This window comes from Periplaneta americana, chromosome 12 (genome assembly GCF_040183065.1).
Source record: "Periplaneta americana isolate PAMFEO1 chromosome 12, P.americana_PAMFEO1_priV1, whole genome shotgun sequence".
Classification (NCBI taxonomy): domain Eukaryota; kingdom Metazoa; phylum Arthropoda; class Insecta; order Blattodea; family Blattidae; genus Periplaneta; species Periplaneta americana.
Window position 1 is genome coordinate 50,048,555 of NC_091128.1, and position 22,750 is coordinate 50,071,304.

Sequence of the window (22,750 nt, forward strand, 5' to 3'; positions counted from 1 at the left end):
ATTTTAAGAAATACAGAAAACGATGTACAAAATAGCCTATCAAATTTTCTGTGCATAAGAAGCTATTTTAATCTTACCTGTCCTCGATTTACTCAGATGTTACTGTAATAACATTATAGCATTATGTCCATCTAGAGAAACTACACTTTCCAATGGTGAAATAATAATTAATTATACAAATCGATTAATTTAGCTTCTGATATTACTTCATACAAAAACAGAAACATTTTCTGTAGGCAATATTTAATAGCTTTCGATTGTTGATGTCCAAGGCCCCTGTTTCGATTGTTGTTGTCCAAGGCCCCTTATAGACGAAGTCATTTGTTCTTAATTCATTGCACCGTCTTAGACGGCGTTATTTTAATTTTAAAACTCATTTATCTCATTAAATATCAGTCCTATCAAAATTTTATAAAGAATAAAACTTATCGGAAATCATTTTTGAAGAAACTTTTGTTATGTAATATTTTTCATAAAAATCAATAATAAGCGAGATATTTCGATTTATTTAATTCAGGCCCCCTTATAACCCCCCTTTTAAATAAAGTATTTTGAATGCCATATAGCCTAAAATCTAAGTTACAACGAACTTAATTTATATTCCAATTTTCATATAAATCGGTTCAGCCATTATCGCGTGAAAAGGTAACAAACATACAGACAGACATAAAAAGAAAAATTTCAAAAATGCGATTTTCGGTTTCAGGGTGTTTAATTATATATGTTAGGACCAATTATTTTTGGAAAATCGAAAATTACCAGAAAAATTTCGGTTACAGATTTATTATTAGTATAGATTACTTTCCAGCACGACTTGTAACATATTCATTGCTGTAAAATGTTGGCTTTCATCGAATTAATCAATATTTCAAACTTAATATAAAGACGTGAACAATATAAGTGAAATATTGAGCAGAAGAATCATTTACAGACAAGCCAATTTTTCATCAAGCACTATTCCCTTACTTGAGTATTGAAGTGAATCATTTAAAGCACTTCATGCTTTATTTTATGACTTCATAAATAATTCCATAGTAGTAAGATCGAAAATTGAAGAATACAAAGAATAAAATAGGTGATTATGGTATACATTATTTAGGCTCTAATCCATATTTTTCTGGACAGGTAATGAAAATTACAAAAAAAAGTAATAAATCTTATTTCTTTAATGAACTAAGGTAAAATAAAAAAATATATAATAACAATAAATTATTTATAGTAATAGTAATAACAACAGTGCATATGAATGTAAACGCAACTGTACCATAAAGACACTATCATTGGCAGTAATATTCATAGCATTTTCATTAAAATGAAAAAGAAACACGGCAGATGACGATTGTGACTTCTTAAAACTGAAACTTCTATGAAAAGAGAAATAGTTACACGTCTGCAATACGTTTGTTTCAATTTTATTATTCAAGATTATGTATTTAGTCAAACTGAAAACTCATAGAATCAGATTTTTTTTAAATATTATGTTGCCCGAAAAATCTTCTAGATGCAATTTCATGAACATCAAGGTAACCAAATTATTTGCTAAGCAGGAAGACAAAGGAGATGGTTTTTGTAAACTTATAATTTCTTCCGACCATAAGTAAGACAGGACTGTTGGAAAAGATACCAAAGGACTTTTTTAACTGTTTGATGATGAAGCATCTACTTCTAGAGACTCAATTTTCTCATTTTTATTAATAATAATAATAATAATAATAATAATAATAATAATAATAATAATAATAATAATAATAATAATAAATTCTGAAAAGACAAAGTATATGATTATGTTTCGTGACCAGAATATTGTACGAAATGGAAACATAAAAATTGGAGATTTGCCCTTCGAAGAGATGGAAATATTTAAATATCTTGGAGGAACAGTAACAAATATAAATGCCACTCGTGAGGAAATTAAACGCAGAATAAATGTGGGAAATGCGTGTTATTATTCGATTGAGAAGCTTTTGTCATCTAGTCTGCTGTCAAAAAATCTGAAAGTTAGAATTTATAAAACAGTTATATTACCGGTTGTTCTGTATGGTTGTGAAACTTGGACTCTCACTTTGAGAGAGGAACAGAGTTTATGGGTGTTTGAGAATAAGGTTCTTAGGAAAATATTTGGGGCTGAGAGGAATAAAGTTACAGGAGAATGGAGAAAGTTACACAACGCAGAACTGCACGCATTATATTCTTCGCCTGACATAATTAGGAACATTAAATCCAGACGTTTGAGATGGGCAGGGCATGTAGCACGTATGGGCTAATCCAGAAATGCATATAGAGCGTTAGTTGGGAGACCGGAGGGAAAAAGACCTTTGGGGAGGCCGAGACGTAGATGGGAGGGTAATATCAAAATGGATTTGAGGGAGGTGGGATATGATGATAGAGACTGGATTAATCTTGCACAGGATAGGGACCAATGGCGGGCTTATGTGGGGGGCGACAATGAACCGTCGATTTCCTTAAAAGCCAGTAAGTAAGTAAGTAAGTAAGTAAGTAAGTAAGTAAGTAGTAATAATAATAATAATAATAATAATAATAATAATAATAATAAAGCTTATTTATAAAGTTGGAATACCAGTGAAACAAGGATAATATTAATAATCTGTGAAACTGTGTTTTGAAAAAAAATTCACCAGTTAGAATGGTCTGAAAGATATTATGGTGAGCCATTAAATACTTGAAGGTCTACAGAACATTTAATACGGTACTTAGAACTATATGATTAAAATTAGATATTGCAAATGGTTATCATATCGTCGTCGTTCAGGCAAAAGTCACTAAGTCGAAAATTGACGAAGTCCATTATTTTGGATATTTTAAGAAATAATGCGTATCTACATGGCAACAAGTTCACATTTATGCCGATAAAATTAACTAGGAGATGTAATCAGAAGAAAAAAATAGGTTAAATTATGGTAAAACAGATTTTTAAAGTTCGATTAAACTTTAAAATCACTATAACTCAAAACAAGAATTTTGGATTTAGTGATTTCTGCCAAAACGAAGACGATATATAAATCTGTTTAAATAATTTATCTTACTTTCCCTTTATTTTTTCTTTCTCCCCTTTGTTTACAGCATTGGTTTACTCGTGATATAATTGGTGATGAGAAGGATGTATATTGTTCAAGTTTTAGGGTACTATGCATAGACATTTCGCTAGCCCGCACTACGAGCGTGCTAAACTAGCCCCGGGCTATCGACTGATTATTTGTACAGTATTCATATCATACCATGTCGCTAACACTAGTTTATGAATACGAAAGACGTTAGTTCGCTGATCATCCACCGGAAGCCTGCGCTAAGAATGTCTATGAATATGGCCCAAAATGACTCAGTTATCATGTATTGTATTAAATCATGATACAATTCTTTTTTCACTGCAAACTACACGTTACTTCACAAACAAAATAGCTTTTCTTTCTTTCCTTTTAATAGATTAAATCAAGTAGATAAAAATAAATGAGCTAAATAAAATATTAGGAGGATTAAATATGTAAGGAAAGTTAATATGTATAACACAGAGTTGATTTGAATTACGCGCAGTAAATATTTTTCTTGTTTCATTATTTTATAATAAGTAAATCCATGGCGCTACAACCCTGAAGGGCCAAGTCCGACCAGCCGGCTGCTGACCTCACGTTCACATGCCGAAGCAGAGGTGGACGATCATCCAACCAGAATGGAGGTATCGTGTGGTTAGCACGATCCCCCCAGCCGTTATAGCTGGTTTGCTGAACCGGATTTTCGCTACCCATCGTAGCTCCCCAAGTGCATCACGATGCAGGGTGGGCACCGGTCCCATACACTGGCCGAAATTTCATGAGAAAATTTCTTCCCCCATGAGAACTCGAACCAGCGCGCATTCCGTAACGCGAGTCCTGGACAGGATGCCTTAGACCGCGACGCCACGGCGCGGACTTATTTTATAATGAAATGTATGAAATGTAACAGTAAACTTTGAAGTCCTCTCATTAATTGTAACGTGTGACAATAATTTATTCAGCATAATTTGGAATTCAGCGTATGGATCTTAATAACAATAAAATTCTTCACTTATCTTACTGCCTTGAGTGAAAATATTGCCTATGTATTCAAATGTATTAAAATGAAAGTAAAGTTTATGGTAAGACTCAAATGACATAATCAGTATCAAAATATATTATCAATGGCTAGACAGTAAGTAAACCGTCAATTTTTCGTCGAACATTCTGAAATCGAGGAAATTAACTTCAAACTGGAACTTACCTTCGTTACGTAATAGAGTTGACAGTTCCTGATCGTGGATTTTAGTGTTGATTTTGAGTTTCTGTAGTCCTTTAGGTAGACAGAAATCTCTGGTGTTGATTCCCAGTTGGGTAAACTGAAAGACTGAATCCAGGAAAGTTATCCAGTTCTTCTGCCAAGTTACTTTTCCATGTGTACCTTATAGAAACAAAGATGCAAAATGTTAATGAATGGTTGTTTCATTTTTCTACGTTGTAAGTTTATCTATAACTTTAAAAGATCGGAGCTCTTCTTGGTAATACTAATAACTAGACTTCGAACTTTAGGTAAAAACCTACTTTAATCCTTAAAAGATAAGTTCATAAAAACTTGCAAGTACATATTTTATATAAAACTATGCCTAAAATTGGTATTTTAATAGCACCTAAAATGCCTATTTTGACGAAAAAGTCTAGTTTGACCTATTAAGTGTGTTTTATCTCTAATAGGTCAAAACACGCATTCTTATTTCGAAAATTTGTATTTTAAATTCCAAATGTGTTCCGGTTTCTGTTGGAAATAAAGTACGGGATAAACTGGAGCAAGTTCTGCAGAGAAATGTAGGACTGAAGGACCTGCGTACTGCTTCAGATATACTAGCACGAAGGAACACGGATTTAGAATATAACATTCCTGTCCAACTAGTGTCAAAATTGAAATACGCTCCTGTTACTTCAGTGGATGTGAAGCGTTCATTTTCAGCATACAAATTTGTGTTGAGTGACAGACGGCATGGATACAAGCCGAATAAAATGAAATAAACAACTAATGCCCTACAGAGTACGTTACAACACCTGTACAACTGAGAACAGTAAGCCTACTAGCAATGATTGAATGTAGGGATGATGGATACAAGCCGAATAAAATGAAATAAACAACTAATGCCTTACAGAGTACGTTACAACACCTGTACAACTGAGAACAGTAAGTCTACTAACAATGATTGAATGTAGGGATGATGGATACAAGCCGAATAAAATGAAATAAACAACTAATACCTTACAGAGTACGTTACAACACCTGTACAACTGAGAACAGTAAGCCTACTAACAATGATTGAATGTAGGGATGATGGATACAAGCCGAATAAAATGAAATAAACAACTAATGCCTTACAGAGTACGTTACAACACCTGTACAACTGAGAACAGTAAGCCTACTAACAATGATTGAATGTAGGGATGATGGATACAAGCCGAATAAAATGAAATAAACAACTAATACCTTACAGAGTACGTTACAACACCTGTACAACTGAGAACAGTAAGCCTACTAACAATGATTGAATGTAGGGATGATGGATACAAGCCGAATGAAATGAAATAAACAACTAATGCCTTACAGAGTACGTTACAACACCTGTACAACTGAGAACAGTAAGTCTACTAACAATGATTGAATGTAGAGATGATGGATACAAGCCGAATAAAATGAAATAAACAACTAATGCCTTACAGAGTACGTTACAACACCTGTACAACTGAGAACAGTAAGCCTACTAACAATGATTGAATGTAGAGATGATGGATACAAGCCGAATGAAATGAAATAAACAACTAATTGTTTACAGATTACGTTATAATAGGAGTCATAGAACAGCAGGCCTACTAACGACTACCCAATGCAGAGAACACAGATGATGGATACAAGCTGAAGAGCAAGAAATAAATAACCAATTGCTTATAGAATACCATACGTTACAACACGTTTTGAACTGAGAAAAGTAGACCTGCTCTCAAGGACTCAATGTAGAGAATACATTATGAGGGATACAAGCCTAGGAGCATGGATAAACATCCAAATGGTTACAGATTGCGACAGGGATAAGCATAACACTCGATATAAACGCAGAAGCGTAATTTGCATACCTCTGTTGTCAGATTCCATCAGACTTTGGAATTGACCTGTGTATTGAAAACCTCTCATGCGGAACTCTGTATAGATGTCATCAGTATTCAGAGGCAAGAGATTTGGTTCGTGTGTAGACTCTGGTAAATGGAATGACTCATCCTCTGATTCACTCTGTTTGGAAATGAATCCTGACGCCAGTAATCTGTTACTCTCATACATCTCGAAGGAAGATGAGTCACCAGTGTTGCTTGAAAACTTCACGATAAACGTTAAAACACCTGTAACAATGTTACGTACATATATATTAATAAAATGTAAATTAGTAATAAAATTTGTAACAATGGCCAAGTAAAAATTGTAAGAAATGTTGTAAATAGAGTGGAGGATAGAAAAACAATGGTAAAAACGTAATACGGCCAACGCTAAGCTCCGCCCACGACCCCTTTCCATTTTTTCCCTACTAGCTCACCACACACTCTACGTGATAGGCTAGTGTTGTGTCGAATGCACATTTCATGTGGGTGGGGATAACTTCCCCTACTGGCGTTCGCCGTATTACGTTTTCGCCAAACGCTGTCAAGGTAACATATATATTTTTTTTGCACAATCGTCTTTTTGTTGTATTTACAGTTATTGTTGTTAGGCCTTGAAAGTTAGAATTGCCTCACAGAAAGTTGTTGCTAGGGAAACCATTCTACATAACATAAAACTGTACTGAAATAGACCCATTACAGTGTACTTATTGTTACTTACTTACCATTACAGTACAATTAGGCGAAGGTTTTGGAATAATATTGGATACGCCTAATATTGTTCTAAATTTTCAATGCAAAATATATTGTATTTGTAATTTCAAAAACATGATCGTGCAAATATGTTGTAAAATACACGTTTGTGAAGTGCATTACAAAATCTCGAAAACTGAAAAACTCGCTTTGCTTCTTTTTCAAACTTTTCCTCTAGTTTGTAAAAAGAGCTTCCCAATATCGTAATATATTATTATATACCACGTCTGTGACATATTTCAAGTACGGTATGGTGTTCTAAGAATTTTAAAAAAGTTTGCTAACCTGAATTAATGTCGTCATCATGCATTTCAGTGTTAGTATACTATTTATAAACCCAATTCCTTTTCACATCTTATAAATATAAACTATTACTATATATTGGTAATATAATGATCAAATTGCGGAAAAATGTTCTTCAATTTTCTGTTTTAAGATTGATTGTTAATACAAACCTGAGTCAGGAAATAATGTATGATCATAGAATTCCACATTCTCCATTTTCACTGAAAGATTTTCGAACCATTCTTCTCTTATCTCAGCAAATGCTTTCCAGGCTAACACCTACAAAGGAGAAAAATTTTTTTGTTTTATGAATAATTGTTTATTTGAAATATCAAAATAATTAAGTCAGTGTAATATTTAATTGAAAGAAACATTTTTCTCCAATCAGCAATATGAAATATGAAACAAGTGGATAATGTGGACGCATACAACAGCGCCGACTACACTCGCCACCAGTCACCGGGCCGTAACGAGCCACGTCAAAAAAGAGACTCGAAATTTGCTAGTAAAATCCGTGACTTTAAGAAATCATTGCATTAATCAAGTGCAAGATTCACGGAGTACAGCGGCGGATTGTTTAATGTACCAAAAGAAAATGCACGTTTTCCAAGATATAACACGTCATCACAACAAAATGAAGGAGAATTATATTATGATACATGGATTACCGTTGAAATCGACTAATTCGAGGAACGAAAATTTTATATCAAAGGGATAATGGACCTAACATTCACTTGTGCCATTTTTGCGCGAAGTACTTGTCACTAATATTATATCCCCTACCTAACACTGCCACTGATAATGGACATACAATATTTGTCACTAATAATATCCCCTCATTAAACCCTACCTAACATTGTCACTGACAGTAGACCTACTTGTCACTAACATATCTCCTCATCAAACCCTACCTAACATTGTCACTGACAGTGGACCTACTTGTCACTAACATATCTCCTCATCAAACCCTACCTAACATTGTCACTGACAGTAGACCTACTTGTCACTAACATATCTCCTCATCAAACCCTACCTAACATTTTCACTGACAATAGACCTACTTGTCACTAACATATCTCCTCATTAAACCCTACCTAACATTTTCACTGACAGTAGACCTACTTGTCACTAACATATCTCCTCATTAAATCCTACCTAAAATTTTCACTGACAGTAGACCTACTTGTCACTAACATATCTCCTCATCAAACCCTACCTAACATTGTCACTGACAGTGGACCTACTTGTCACTAACCTATCTCCTCATCAAACCCTGGCCAATCTATCACTAATAGTGCGTCTATTTGACTCCAATAAAACTGCTCATTAAATCCTACCTAACATTGTCACTGACAGTAGACCTACTTGTCACTAACATATCTCCTCATCAAACCCTACCTAACATTGTCACTGACAGTGGACCTACTTGTCACTAACCTATCTCCTCATCAAACCCTGTCCAATCTATCACTAATAGTGCGTCTATTTGACTCCAATAAAACTGCTCATTAAATCCTACCTAACATTGTCACTGACAGTGGACCTACTTGTCACTAACATATCTCCTCATCAAACCCTACCTAACATTGTCACTGACAGTAGACCTACTTGTCACTAACATATCTCCTCATCAAACCCTACCTAACATTTTCACTGACAGTAGACCTACTTGTCACTAACATATCTCCTCATTAAACCCTACCTAACATTTTCACTGACAGTAGACCTACTTGTCACTAACATATCTCCTCATTAAACCCTACCTAACATTTTCACTGACAGTAGACCTACTTGTCACTAACATATCTCCTCATCAAACCCTACCTAACATTGTCACTGACAGTAGACCTACTTGTCACTAACCTATCTCCTCATCAAACCCTGTCCAATCTATCACTAATAGTGCGTCTATTTGACTCCAATAAAACTGCTCATTAAATCCTACCTAACATTGTCACTGACAGTAGACCTACTTGTCACTAACCTATCTCCTCATCAAACCCTGTCCAATCTATCACTAATAGTGCGTCTATGTGACTCCAATAAAACTGCTCATTAAATCCTACCTAACATTGTCACTGACAGTGGACCTACTTGTCACTAACCTATCTCCTCATCCTACCCTGTCCAATCTATCACTAATAGTGGGTCTATTTTACTCCAATAAAACTGCTCATTAAATCCTACCTAACATTGTCACTGACAGTAGACCTACTTGTCACTAACCTATCTCCTCATCAAACCCTGTCCAATCTATCACTAATAGTGCGTCTATTTGGCTCCAATAAAACTGCTCATTAAATCCTACCTAACATTGTCCCTAACAGTGGTGCTAACTCTTAGTAATGTTAAGAAAGATGGAAGAAGGAGGGAAAAAACAAATTTCTCCTGTTAACGACGCCACAGATAAACGTCGTGCCTGTATGTTGGCGACAACGTGTGCTTAGTCCAATTGGTTATCATTGTAACGACACGTTTCAAAGGTCTTGTTCCTAATTCTCCACTTTAGCGTAAAATAATCTACCGAGTATGGAGAAGTGATGGCTACCATTCCCGCGCTTTATTAGGGAGTTTCGAGTTCGATCCCTGGGGGGCATTTCGTTGTTCCTCAAGTTTCTTCAGGCGAATGCTGGGAATTCAAAGGCCACGATCCGTCTCCTTCCCGATCCTAATTAACACTTAACCATCACTTTTCATATATAATGTCATCTACCAAGATAGGCCTGTAATCCACCTATCGAAATGTCTCACCCAGCAAACGTGCCCTCTGTGAATATAACGGTTAACCACGCCAAAGTGGAGAAAGCCGGAAACAACAGTGAAATATTCCCTTCATCAACATCACACGAGTATAGTAATATTTGCTTTGCATTCTGTGTTATGTATTTATGAATTACGCATTTAAGTTTTCCTTCTTTATTCCCATTTCCTTCTTTCTCTTTTTCCTTTCTATCTTACTTTTCTTTCTTCTCATTTTCATTCATTTCTATCCTTTCTTCTCTATTATATAAGGATGATTCGCAAAGTTTTACCAGAAGTAATGGAGCACTTTCCTGAAATCGTTTGGAACATAGGCCTATTCGTATTTTTCTAATAAGGTTTTAACCTATCTCACATTACTCAGAAATAATCACTGATTTTCTAATGATGTGAATAGAGCTCTCAAATGTCAGCGCATGCGTTTATTTTGCAATGCATCGAGAGTCATTTGTCACATGTTCAGATGATGGACATACATTGTGGCGTTAGCAGCTTGTTAGTTTTCTCAAGATATCGTATAAATACAGAATTGAGGAATATGCGGATATTGTAGTGTTATGTATGATCAGCTGATAGAAGCATTCATTTTATTTGGAAACGTAAATGGTGACATGTACCTGCACTTTCTACAAAACGAATTGCCACATTTACTAGACGATGTTCCTCTTGCATATTTCCAACTTGATGTGGCGCCTGGTCATTTCACTCTCGCCGTGAGAGATAATCTAAACCATACCTGCACAAACAGCGCTTAACGAGCGCGCGCGCTCCCGAGAGCTGTGTTTACCGCTCGCAGAATCGGAGAGGAAGATACGTCAGAATGACATAGACTTGCTGTGGGTAGAGGATAGGGAAACGACAACTCAGCTATCTGGTGGAGTGCAGTGCGTATTCTCAGTAACTGTTTCACGTTGCTTACCTACTGCTACAGTACGGTATGGAGGAATCTAAAAGACGGAAAAGTAGTGATCAGGCAAATTCTTTCAATGTTGCATGGGAAAATGCTTGTTTTTTCATAGCTGCTGGAGTAAATACTCAGTGCTTTATCTGCACAACATTTTGAAAGGTAGAAAGAAACATAACATAATGCGTCATTACGAGTCCAGACATAAAGATACTAAAGATATTAATCTTCAACAATTTAAATATCTCTCTTCAGGGAAAAGGCCAGCTCAGTGTTGATATGTTGAATAAATTACGGGATTTCAGTCGTAAACTTACACTTTTCGTAAGTCAGTTTCGGGAAGGTAATATGGCTTACTTTCGAACGATAAAAACTGCTCGTGATGAAGCCATGTTAAACGATTATGTGCAAATATTAATTGAAATTCAAAAAGAATTTAATTCTACGTTCCAAGATCTTGTCTTAAGGTCCACACCTGTGGAGTAACGGTCAGCGCGTCTAGCCGCGAAACCAGGTGGCCAGGGTTCGATTCCCGGTCGGGACAAGTTACCTGGTTGAGGTTTTTCCGGGGTTTTCTCTCAACCCTGTATGAGCAAACGTTGAGTACCTAACTTTCGGTGTTGGACCCCGGACTCATTTCACCGGCATTATCACCTTCTTCTCATTCAGACGCTAAATAACATAAGCTGTTGATAAAGCGTCGTAAAATAACCTACTAAAAGTCTTGTCTTAATTGGAAAGAAGTTTAAAGTTATCATAATAAATTCCTTCAACACCAGTTGAAACAATGTCATATAAGTTACAGGTGGGCTGGTTGGCGCAGTTGGTATAGCGCTGGCCTTCTATGCCCGAGGTTGCGAGTTCGATTCCGGGCCAGGTCGATTGCATTTAAGTGTGCTCATATAACCTCGGCAGTTGTGAGCATTGTTAAATAAAACATAACATTTAACGATTTACGGCTCGGACTTATTGATCTTCAATGTGGCCTAAGGGCTAAAGATCGTTTGAATAATACTATTAGTCTGGTTGAGTTTTACAAGACTAGACATTAGCAATAGTATCCACGACTACACAGGTGGCTGTGAAAATGATTGCTATGTTTGGCTCAACATTTATATTTGTGAGCAACTGTTTTCTATAATCAACATTAATAAAGGCAGCAATCGAACATCTGTAACTGATGTTTCATTACGATCAGTAGGCTACTATTCCTTTCAGCTGCCAACAGCATAAAACCTCATTTTCATGTACTGATAAATAAAAATATAAGAAAATGATATTGTACATTTAAGTAGCTATAGAATTTCTATTATTTCTGTAAAATAAATATTTCTGTATTAATTAATAATAGTCCAAGATAGTTTTGCAAACACTGAACGGGAATTCATTTCATGAACCTCGTAATAGTACTTCCTTTTGTGTATATTTTGTACGAGATCACCCCTTCTTCCAGTCCCCCCTTATACAGAGCGCAGCTGATATCTGCATTCCGCTCATGAGCTGTGAGCCGGCTCGGAGGGCGCAAACCTTGTGCAGGCCTGATCTAAACTAATATTTGCCACATCGTTGGTTTGGTCGCAGAGGTCCTCATCCCTGACCAGCCTTTGACACCCCTTTATTATTGCTTATGCGGGTGAATGAAGGATCTTGTGTAACAGATTAAGGTAAAAACACACGTGAAGAATTAATTATGCGCATTATGGATGCCGCAGCAATAATCAGGAACAGCCCTGATAGATTTAGGAATACGAGCCGTCACAATGAATTAGTTTTCGCTTTCATCATTAGGGGCTAGGTCCATCATACTCAGTTCCAAAAAAATACAAAAGAGAAAGATAACCTCACGCAGGAGTGTCTGGGTACAGCACAGGCTCTGCGGAAATAAATTTTATACTGTACCAGCTAGTCCTGACATATTATTGGTTTATAGTCTATTACTACAGATCTTGGATGGTATATGAATAATTAATATGTTGTTTTTTAATTGTATATAGAAAAGTTGTACCATATCTTTCAAGATCACTTACCAAATATCCGGCTTGAGGGAACACGTGCTGGTGATTAACAATGTGCCCTTTAAGGTATTTGTCTTTCTCTGTCGTAACATCTACAGCAAAGGAACATTTCTTGGGCCGGGAACCGTCCTAATGAAAATAAAAGTATAAATTATAGTTATTTCTCGACTCTTCAATACACTGAATAACATATCGATGGCTAAGAAGTGATACGTCATATCCACGAGAATGGTCATTTAGTTTATCTACATAATTATTATTTAGATTAACTACATTATTATTATGTTATGTTCATAAAATTGGACGGTTAACTAATATTTTGTCCTAGAGTAAAAGATTTGCAATTATATAAAAATATTGTCCATTTTGACAAAAATTAATTTTTAAAACGTTTTTCTTTCGTCTACAAATTTACAGATACGAGGCACCATTCTCTTAGCCAACGATATCCTGAGTCATAAAGTAATCAACACAAATCTTTAAAATTAGTGTGTCTATGTGTCTGTTCGTCTATGTGTGTGTATATACAGGGACATCATTTTATTTTTACTAACATTTCTAATATTAACCTGGCTATACCTTTGGATCAGCGGTTGATACTCCCTTCCACGACTGGAGTTCGATAATACTGGCGTAATATAAAAACAAATCACTTTACTAGGTATAGGAGGGAAGAAAAGTAGTTTATCCATTTACGTAAACTAGGAAATATCACGCTTTTGAGTTTGATAATTGTCATTAGGTTTTTGTTTAATCAAAATATAGTACAGTATTAACAATAAGTGTTTTTACTCACGAACTGAGCTGTCTATGTGGACGTATTCATTATGCAGTGTATATTATACTGTCTACATCCCAGCGTACACTATAGAGAATGAAGTTAAATTGAAAAATAATCATAATAAGGATATTTAAACACATTTTCAAAATGGTGGCCGTTCATTTCGATACATGCTTCAGTTCGAATGTGTGTAATTCAAATTACCAGTTTCGTCCTTCGTACTAGTAACTCATGTTGAAATAATTTATTCTATATCTACTCTCAGAGTACCTTACGTACTGTAAATTCAATCTTCACTTCTGCCCGATCCGAAAACATAAAATTACTCAGACATGCTATCTACTGTCCGTCCAAGTGGTTATGTCGCAGGATCGTAGGAAGGGGGTAAATGACGTGACAGTTAATTACTTAATGAGGCCCTTTTATTTAAGTTATTTTAAACAACTGTATGGGTATAATATTACGTAGACGTCCAATTCGTAACAGAAATTAATGTTCTCAGAAAAGAGTTAAGACAGCCCAGCCACTAGCCTTTACAGAGAGGCGAATAGAAGCAGGTGGGGAAAACCGGAATGCGAAGTAGGCAAATGGATGACAGTATCTGTGCGAAAATGATGCAATATTGAAAACTCTTTCGTCACTGGAAAACGCGAACATATTTTTGGAACGTACTGTTTACTATGACCGTATATACGGTCTTGGATCTGTGTGGAGGATGGTTGAACTTCATTAGTAGAAGGGGTGGGAGTGAAGTACATTAAAAAACTCGGGTATAATAAAAATTGAAGTAAAAATAAAATGATGTCCCTGTATATAAAATTTAAGATCGTTATACAGGAACAGTCTTACTAATAAACCGTGTATAGTTTTTGTACGAGACTTATGCAGAGTTGGGACAGAAAACGTTACTAATAAACCATGCATAAGCGATGGACGTATAAACAGTCTGTAACTATACAATGGGAATTGCTTTGCAGTTGCTATATGCACACGAAACCCCTTATTTAAGCGTTGTATATAGAGAAAAAATGGTCGCCCTTCTAACAGCTGTTCATATCGACTGTCATTTTTATGATGATAGCTGTCTTGTAACCACAGAAGAACAAATCAAAGAGCATAGAATAATTAGAATAATATTGCTGTAGCTTGTACTCTTTGACCAAAATATAGTGTGTGGTAATCGATCAGAGTCAGTTGTACTATCGATACTTAACACGGCACACTAGAGCGCTCTACCGAATGCAATAGAAAACCTCAGATATTGTTACCTTTCATAACGAAGTAATGACGAAACTATGACGTATCTGTGTAAAAGTTTTACTGTTATACAAGACGTATGTAGTGATTATGGCTAAGGAATTTACGTACGACTTATTAACAAGCTACTCATTATGTAAGTATAAGACAGTTAAACGTCTGTATATAGAGTTTTTATTAGTAAGACCGATAGAGAATAATAATCCATTCTTATATAACGCAACAAATACCTTTCGCTTTTTGAATCCCAACTTTGGAACAGTCCATTCTACAGAATGGTCCCATCGCACAAGTGACCCGATCATGTGTGTTCCGCTTGGGACTGGATATTGTATTTTTGAATACAATTTCGCCAAGTTCATTTGCACTCCAGCGTTATACATTCTGGAACAGATAAGAATATGTGACATTACATTATGTGAATATGAGGTGAACATGAAGTGTAGTGATCGAAGCTACTGCGCTGCTACATGTAGAGTGACTGAGCAAATATCAAATAATGAGCCATGCACTTCGACTACTCACTTTCCAAGTCCAGCCAACAAGTATTCCACCTGATTTGCTTCGTTTCTCGATGCAAGTGCTATTTTCACGGTTGTTGCTGGAAGTACTTTCTGAAGAGCTGATTGCAGGGCACAATGTGGTGAGATTTCCACCACAATGGCATTATCAGGAATGTGCTGTAGGGCTTCTTTTGTCAGAACAGTGTTTGTAACAATATTCATGAAATAGTCAGCTGCAAAGTTCTTGACCAGAGGTAGGTCTCCGTTCCTAGTTGGAAGAGACGAACTGATCCAATGCTTTCTTGCTTTCTTGGAGTCTGGAATTATCTGAAAACAAAATGTTTATTATACATTCTTTGATCTTATAATAGAAACGTATAAACAAATACCTTACTATAATAATACCGGGCAGCTGTATACTAGCAGCATTGGCGTGAGTGCGAAAAATCTCGGACCTGACATCTAGCGCAGAGGGGTGGAATTACGTCCACATATACAAATATTAACATAGCGAGATTCGGACTGTTGTTTAAAACGTGAGTTATTAATGTGGAATTATATTATATGAAACACTTAAGAAATGTTGAATAGTATTTAATGCAAAATTATTATCTTATATCAAAGCTGCATATTATGATAAATATTGTATACTTCATATTACTTTCCGTAATTAATTGTTACATATTTTTTCTTTGGTTTACCGAGACAAAATCAATCTGATATTAGGAATGAATTTACAGTAATGTTTTATATACGCATTGCTGGCAACTGCAAAGATAAACTTGATAGTAATCTGATGCTTGTAATAATTAGTAAAGGCATGTGGACAACAATAAAACAATTTGATAAAACCTTAAAATCCAATACATTTTAACTTCTATTTATTTATTAGGTCTAAATAAAAAACTAATTTGTATTTTTCTATCAACACAAAGACGAAGGAATTAGGCCTACTAAAGAATGTTGTTGACTCACGTTTTATGAACTGTCGGAAACCGAAAGTACGATTTGGAGCAATTTGTAATGCTGCAATTTTCACAATTATAAACAGCACATATACACCCTGACATTTTAACACTAGTACTAATTCATAAAACTATTAACAAATTAACTAGCCCAGTAACAATATACATTGCAGTTGATTACAGCTTGTTTCGCGAGTATCTCCATCCCGGCAGGTAGGTAGCAGCACCATCGTCGTTCGCACGTAAAACTGCTGTCCGGTATTATTATAGTAAGGTATTTAGTATAAACACTTATACATGGTAAAGTGGTTGTCAATGATAAGCAATCGCTAATTTAAAAGTAAAATTATGGAAGACTACACATCATCATTATCATTGTCATTGTCGTCGTCGTCGAAATCATCATCATCATCATCATCATCATCATCATCATCATCATCATCATCATTATACCTCCAGCACCACCTAGTCAGTTTGTAATTATTAGGCCTATATGAGAACAAAAGGCGTAGCTGTTCTCCTCTCCTTTGACCCAAAGTAAGTTGTCTTGTCTTCCTGAACACGCCAAGCTACTGCACCAAGTTTTCCCTCGGCCACTCGTTTCTTCCAACACAAATAGGCTACATTGCACGTTTTTGCGGTCTTTCACTGCTTCTCCTTTCCAGAGGATTCCAATAAAGCGCGAGTTTTCGAATGACTCTATCTCATTACTAGGGACCGGATTTTTATGTAATATCAAGGTGTGAAATATGTACATATTTATGTAAGAAAAATAAGCTGAATATGTACCAAAAATATGTAAAATCATGAAAATATTTAATATCAATATGTGCAGTGGTTTGTATTGTTAAGCCTAGATATTTGTAGTCGTACAATTTTTAATTTTCTGTTCTTCATGACGATTTCTACTGTTTCTGGTGCTCTTCCGCCATTTCTGAGTATCATCATTTCTATCTTGTTCACATTTATACCAAATTTGTTTCTATTGCACCATTTTACCATGATGTTTATTGTGTCTTTTAACTTTGTAAGATCTTTAGACCCTACTGCTATACCGTCCGCTTATGCGTATGAGATTATTCCCTCCTTGATTTTTACAATACAGAGTAGTTGTATGAGAAAGGTTGCCTTTTGTTCACTCATATTTACAGTGGGCGGTATGGGGTGAGTGCCTCTTTTACTTCCTGGAACTTAGGTGTCATGTTTCGTTCCGAAATATATCCTTTCTCGGGTAGGTAAAAAGGCTTATTTCAAATTGTAAACGTCCCTAGCAGCAGTTTTCTTTTTCCTTTTAAAGAAGTAAAAATGAATAAAACCCCTAAATATGTAGATTTATGTAATACCAAGCCATAATATGTAATGTGGGGTAAATATGTAAAAATATGTAGTATCAAATTTTAATATATTAATGGTAATTACAATATTCGCAAAGATTTGTTATTTATATACTGTTAGGTTCAAAGGAATATAATATATAATTACATAAAAATCCGGTCCCTACTCATTGCCTTTGAGAGTGATCTATCCCTACGTATTTGTTTTTGTCATTACCTAGAATTCAAGACGACTACATGGATGAATATAATATAATTATAATAATTATAATATAATTATATATTTATCCATGATGACTATTTCTAAATAAAGAATAATACATGCACGTTACATTTCAACAAATCAGTCATCTCTTCAACTTTCAGACAATGATTGACTGAATTCTGATTTTCAGAATAAGAATGGTCTGTGTTATAAGCACGTGTTTATACAATTTTCTTCTTCTTCTTCTTATCTGGTGTTATATTTAGTTGTATGCACTCTCTGACGCTTATGAGAAAATATATGAACATTTAACTACAGTCCTATTCTTGAGAATACTCTACTGTGGACAATATTCTCCTTGTTTTATGAAAGTGTATAATTGATTCAACCGATTTATTAATAGTACATTGTGCAACGAGCCTGTAATGGTAGAAATTAAGACGCGAGTATGTTTATGAAACTAGCGCAAGCGAGTTTCATAATTTTCATACGAGTGTCTTAATTACCATTATAGTCAAGTTTCATACGACTTTTTATGCTCGACCATATTTCTAACTTGAAATTATTCATAAGTATTCATGTTATTCTTATCTGACTGAGGAGCGGAACTGACCTTGTGCAATACCTCGTAAATTGTGAGAAGTGCGCAGACGCGAAACTATTGATTTTTTCTGAGTAACAAATGTCGACATTGACCTTGATATAATCTAGAGAGTAAAATAAACATTAATCTTGATATAACCTTGAAATTGAATTAGACATTGAAAAACGAGATGACAAATTGAATTTATTTGAATATTATTTACAATTAACGCTAATTATTATAGTAACAGAACTGACTTTATTTAAAATATAGGTGATTTATTGTGCAATTGGTGAAATGAATTTGCGGGAATGTGCTTTGTGAAAGGCTGGAAGATGACGGTGAATTGATGTTAATTTGTGTGTTGTTTTTCTCGATTGAGTTTAATATTGTATTTGAGATTTCAATTTTATTTTGGATCGATTCTTCAACTTAACCTTCTGCGACAGTATTGGATTTCCAGCCTCCGTGACGTTTCAATGTTGTGATGTCGCCGCCAGCGTCTACTAAAATTGTCGCAGAACTCCTGCGAAAACAGTTGTCTTTCGATTGCATATCCGAGAATAATCGATACTTGCGCTTTCATATTCCTACAATGGCATTTTCTGATTGGTGGAACACCTGAACTTTATTGAATAGGTGTACTTTAATGAGGTCCATTAAAGGGCTGCTACCGGGTGTATGATTACTACATTTCGGCATGGTCGAGCATAAACATAAGAATAACATGTTTATTCCTAATGGTATGAATGTCCACTTCTGGCGTCAGTAATACTCGTTACCACATTAATATTTGGATAGTGAATTGCACTTTTGTTCCTATTTCAGAAGAATACATTTTCACATCATCAGCCATGTGAGTTCCGGGTGGTCATATCTTAGAAACAAGCCATTGTAATCCATTGATAGATGGTCAACTAGGCATAACTTCCTTTGTAAACATATTTTCTTTTGCTCGTTACGCCTATCATTCGAGACCAATCAGAAAACTAAGCATAAAATCTCTACAGAATTCTATCACTAAATTTGTCGGATTTTTTTTATGGTTTACTTACATTTCGAATTTTCTTGGCCAGCACATTTGCTTCTTCAGCAATATGCGGGCTGTGGAAAGCAATGCCTCCTGAGCTCTTTATCATCTTGGCAGAAATTCCTCTTGACACCAGAGAGTTTACAAAATTTGGCACTTGCTGTTCTGGCCCTACTATTGTACAAGTCTTTGCATCGTTGTGTACTGCCACAACAATTTCTGGAGGACATAGCATTTTCACTTGTTCAATGGTCAGACCACCTGCAACAACAAAATTAAATAAATATTAATTAACCCATACATTTTATATTAAGTAAATGGTAAATACAGTGTAATTGTGCAAAACAATCGAATTCGAAATATTTACGTGATGAAATTGTTAGCATCTCTGATATCGTAAAAGTGTTTTCGACGTTCCATCTGTCTCTCTGTAGCCTATATAGCGATTTCACTTATCTAATGAACAAATTTTACTAATATTCGGCACATACGGGTTAATTAAACCGGGAATGATGCACAGGAAACACGATCCATCTACATACAGATATAAATATGAATTTATAAGACTATTTTACGATTGATTGCAAACATTAATTTTTTTGGATTTCTGAACATAGTTTCAATTGAGGGGTCAGAAGCAAAGGGGTATAAGTGCATTTAAGTTATTTTTGAGAAAATATGGTTGAAAGTACTTAAGGGGAGAGGATGGTATTTTTTAAAACTTTTTTCCTATTTGATGTAAAATACTATTTTTTTGTATGTAGAGAGCTCATAGCTGTAGCAACTCAACCAAAAATAAATATTTTGAAAAAAAAAAATATTTGGGGGCCCAGATTTGAAAAAAATATACCCATATATCTAAACCATTTTTAAAGGTAGATTCATCCAGTTTTTTGCAATGTATTTGCAAAAGCATGTCCTACAAGCTGTCTGTAACAGAATTTTGATATTAGTTCCTACGTTTGTAAAATAAACAATTAAAAATTAATAACACTTTTCTGAATTCCTTTCTTGCAAACAAACGAACGTAGTTTTAAAATGAAATCAATTAACAAAATTCTCTTACAGAGAAAAGTTTCCTAATAGTCTAAAGAATGTGTGATGTGTGTTCTAAATTTCATTGATGTATCTTTAATAGTTCAGAAGTTATATCCATTTTTGTCTGACAATGTAGCAAAAAAATGAAGTTACCGTAAACAGATAAAAGGGGGAGAGAGATTTAAAAATCCATAGCGCAGGAAGTTTAAAAATGGCGTCTCAACATCCCATAAGGGCACAAATACCCACAAAATGTTATGCAATACATTCCACACATATCAAAGGGTATTTCAAAGATTTTTTTTTTTTTTTTTAAATTCTATTTACCGGAAACAACAATAAAAGTGGGCGAGTGATTTAAAAATCCATAATGCAGGAAGTTTAACAATGGCGTCTCAACATCTGATAAGGGCACAAATACCCACAAAATATTATGCTATGCATTCCACACATATCAGAGAGTATTTTAAAGAAAACATTTTTTTTAATTTACTCATTTTTCACCAAAAAAATACCATCCTCTCCCCTTAAGCTTTCGTAAATTCCGTAATTTTTTTTTATTTCAATGTTAGTGTGTGGTGTGGTTAAAAGATATAACTCTTTGCCACTAAAATTTTAAATGCTTTAGCTTGCCCTGGATGCACTTAACTCATTTTCTTAGATTTGTCACTTGTACTCCTTTGCTTCTGACTCCCTCAATTTTCGGGTAATCTCAAGTTCGATTAATCTTTTAAGGGGTAATCTCAAAAAGTGGGTAACTTCCTTTTATCGGTAAACTAATCTTTCAACATTGTGTATACATTTTCACTTGTTTCTTTCTTATTGTAAAGTATACAAATTTGTCTTACCAACAACGGCCATGGCAGCAGCTGGGAGATTGGACTCTCTAGTCCAACGACCAGTATGGTATGCAATTTTCATCACTTGTTCTGCAGTCACTGCACCATCAGCATAGGCACATGTGAGTTCTCCTGTTGAAATGCCAACTAAGGCATCTGGTTCAATTCCCAGAGATCTCAAGAGATCCACCAAAGCCAACTGTAAATGTGATTATTTATTTTATTGTGTCATGAAATGACTACTGCTATTTCATTACAAGCTTAATTTTTCTCACATTATGACTTTCAAGACAGCTTTATTACCATGCACTACTGATATTTACTTTTTTCTCTTTGTCTCTCTTGTGTACGCAAACAATCTAAGCATTCTAAGATGCATTGACATATCCACATGTAACCACAATAGTACATTATGCAACGAGCCTATAATGGTAGTAATTAAGACGCGAGTATGTTTATGAAACGTGCGCAGGCGAGGTTCGTAATTTTCATACGAGCGTCTTAATTACCATTATAGGCAAGTTTCATACGACTTTTTATGCTCAACCATATTTCTAACTTGAAATTATTCATAAGTATTCATGTTATTCTTATCTGACTGAGGAGCGGAACTGACCTTGTGCAATACCTCGTAAATTGTGAGATGTGCACAGACGTGAAAGTATTGATTTTTTCCTAGAAACAAATGTCGACATTGACCTTGATATAATCTATAGAGTAAAATAAACATTAATCTTGATATAACCTTGAAATTGAATTAGACATTGAAAAACGAGATGACAAATTGAATTTATTTGAATATTATTTACAATTAACGCTAATTATTATAGTAACAGAAGTGACTTTATTTCAAATATAGGTGATTTATTGTGCAATTGGTGAAATGAATTTGCGGGAATGTGCTTTGTGAAAGGCTTTGTCTAATCTCGCGCTAGTTGTCTTTCGATTGCATATCCGAGAATAATCGACACTTGCGCTTTCATATTGCTACAATGGTATTTTCTGATTGGTGGAACACCTGAACTTTAATGAATAGGTGTACTTTAATGAGGTCCATTAAAGGGCTGCTACCAGGTGTATAATTACTACATTTCGGCATGGTCGAGCATAACATTAAATCTTCTACATGAAAACGCGTTTTTACTGACAAGCAAATAAAATAATGAAAAGCTGAAACTTGTTATTTTATTCACATATTTAGAGGTAGAAGGGGAAAAGTAATGAGTAGGGGGCGGATGTTGATGAAAAATCATCTTCTTATTTTTCCATTAGGACGATGCCTCTTAATATAGAAATCCTTTCTATGTTAATATCAACGTAAAAAAGTAATTCCTTATATTGCATTT

The 22,750-nt window shown here is 35.0% G+C and overlaps 1 protein-coding gene across 1 annotated transcript in view; it reads right to left on the reverse strand.

Moving 5' to 3' along the window:
* The window catches only part of LOC138710396 (fatty acid synthase-like), a 107,179-nt gene that overhangs the window by 42,747 nt on the left and 41,682 nt on the right, over positions 1-22,750 (reverse strand). The window contains exons 11-18 of the mRNA XM_069841286.1: positions 21,414-21,603; positions 19,553-19,788; positions 15,433-15,737; positions 15,138-15,291; positions 12,882-12,998; positions 7,361-7,469; positions 6,138-6,398; positions 4,252-4,428 (exon numbers count right to left, since the gene is read on the reverse strand). Of these exons, the coding sequence (XP_069697387.1) occupies positions 4,252-4,428; positions 6,138-6,398; positions 7,361-7,469; positions 12,882-12,998; positions 15,138-15,291; positions 15,433-15,737; positions 19,553-19,788; positions 21,414-21,603 (1,549 nt within the window). The remainder of the gene's footprint in view (positions 1-4,251; positions 4,429-6,137; positions 6,399-7,360; positions 7,470-12,881; positions 12,999-15,137; positions 15,292-15,432; positions 15,738-19,552; positions 19,789-21,413; positions 21,604-22,750) is intronic.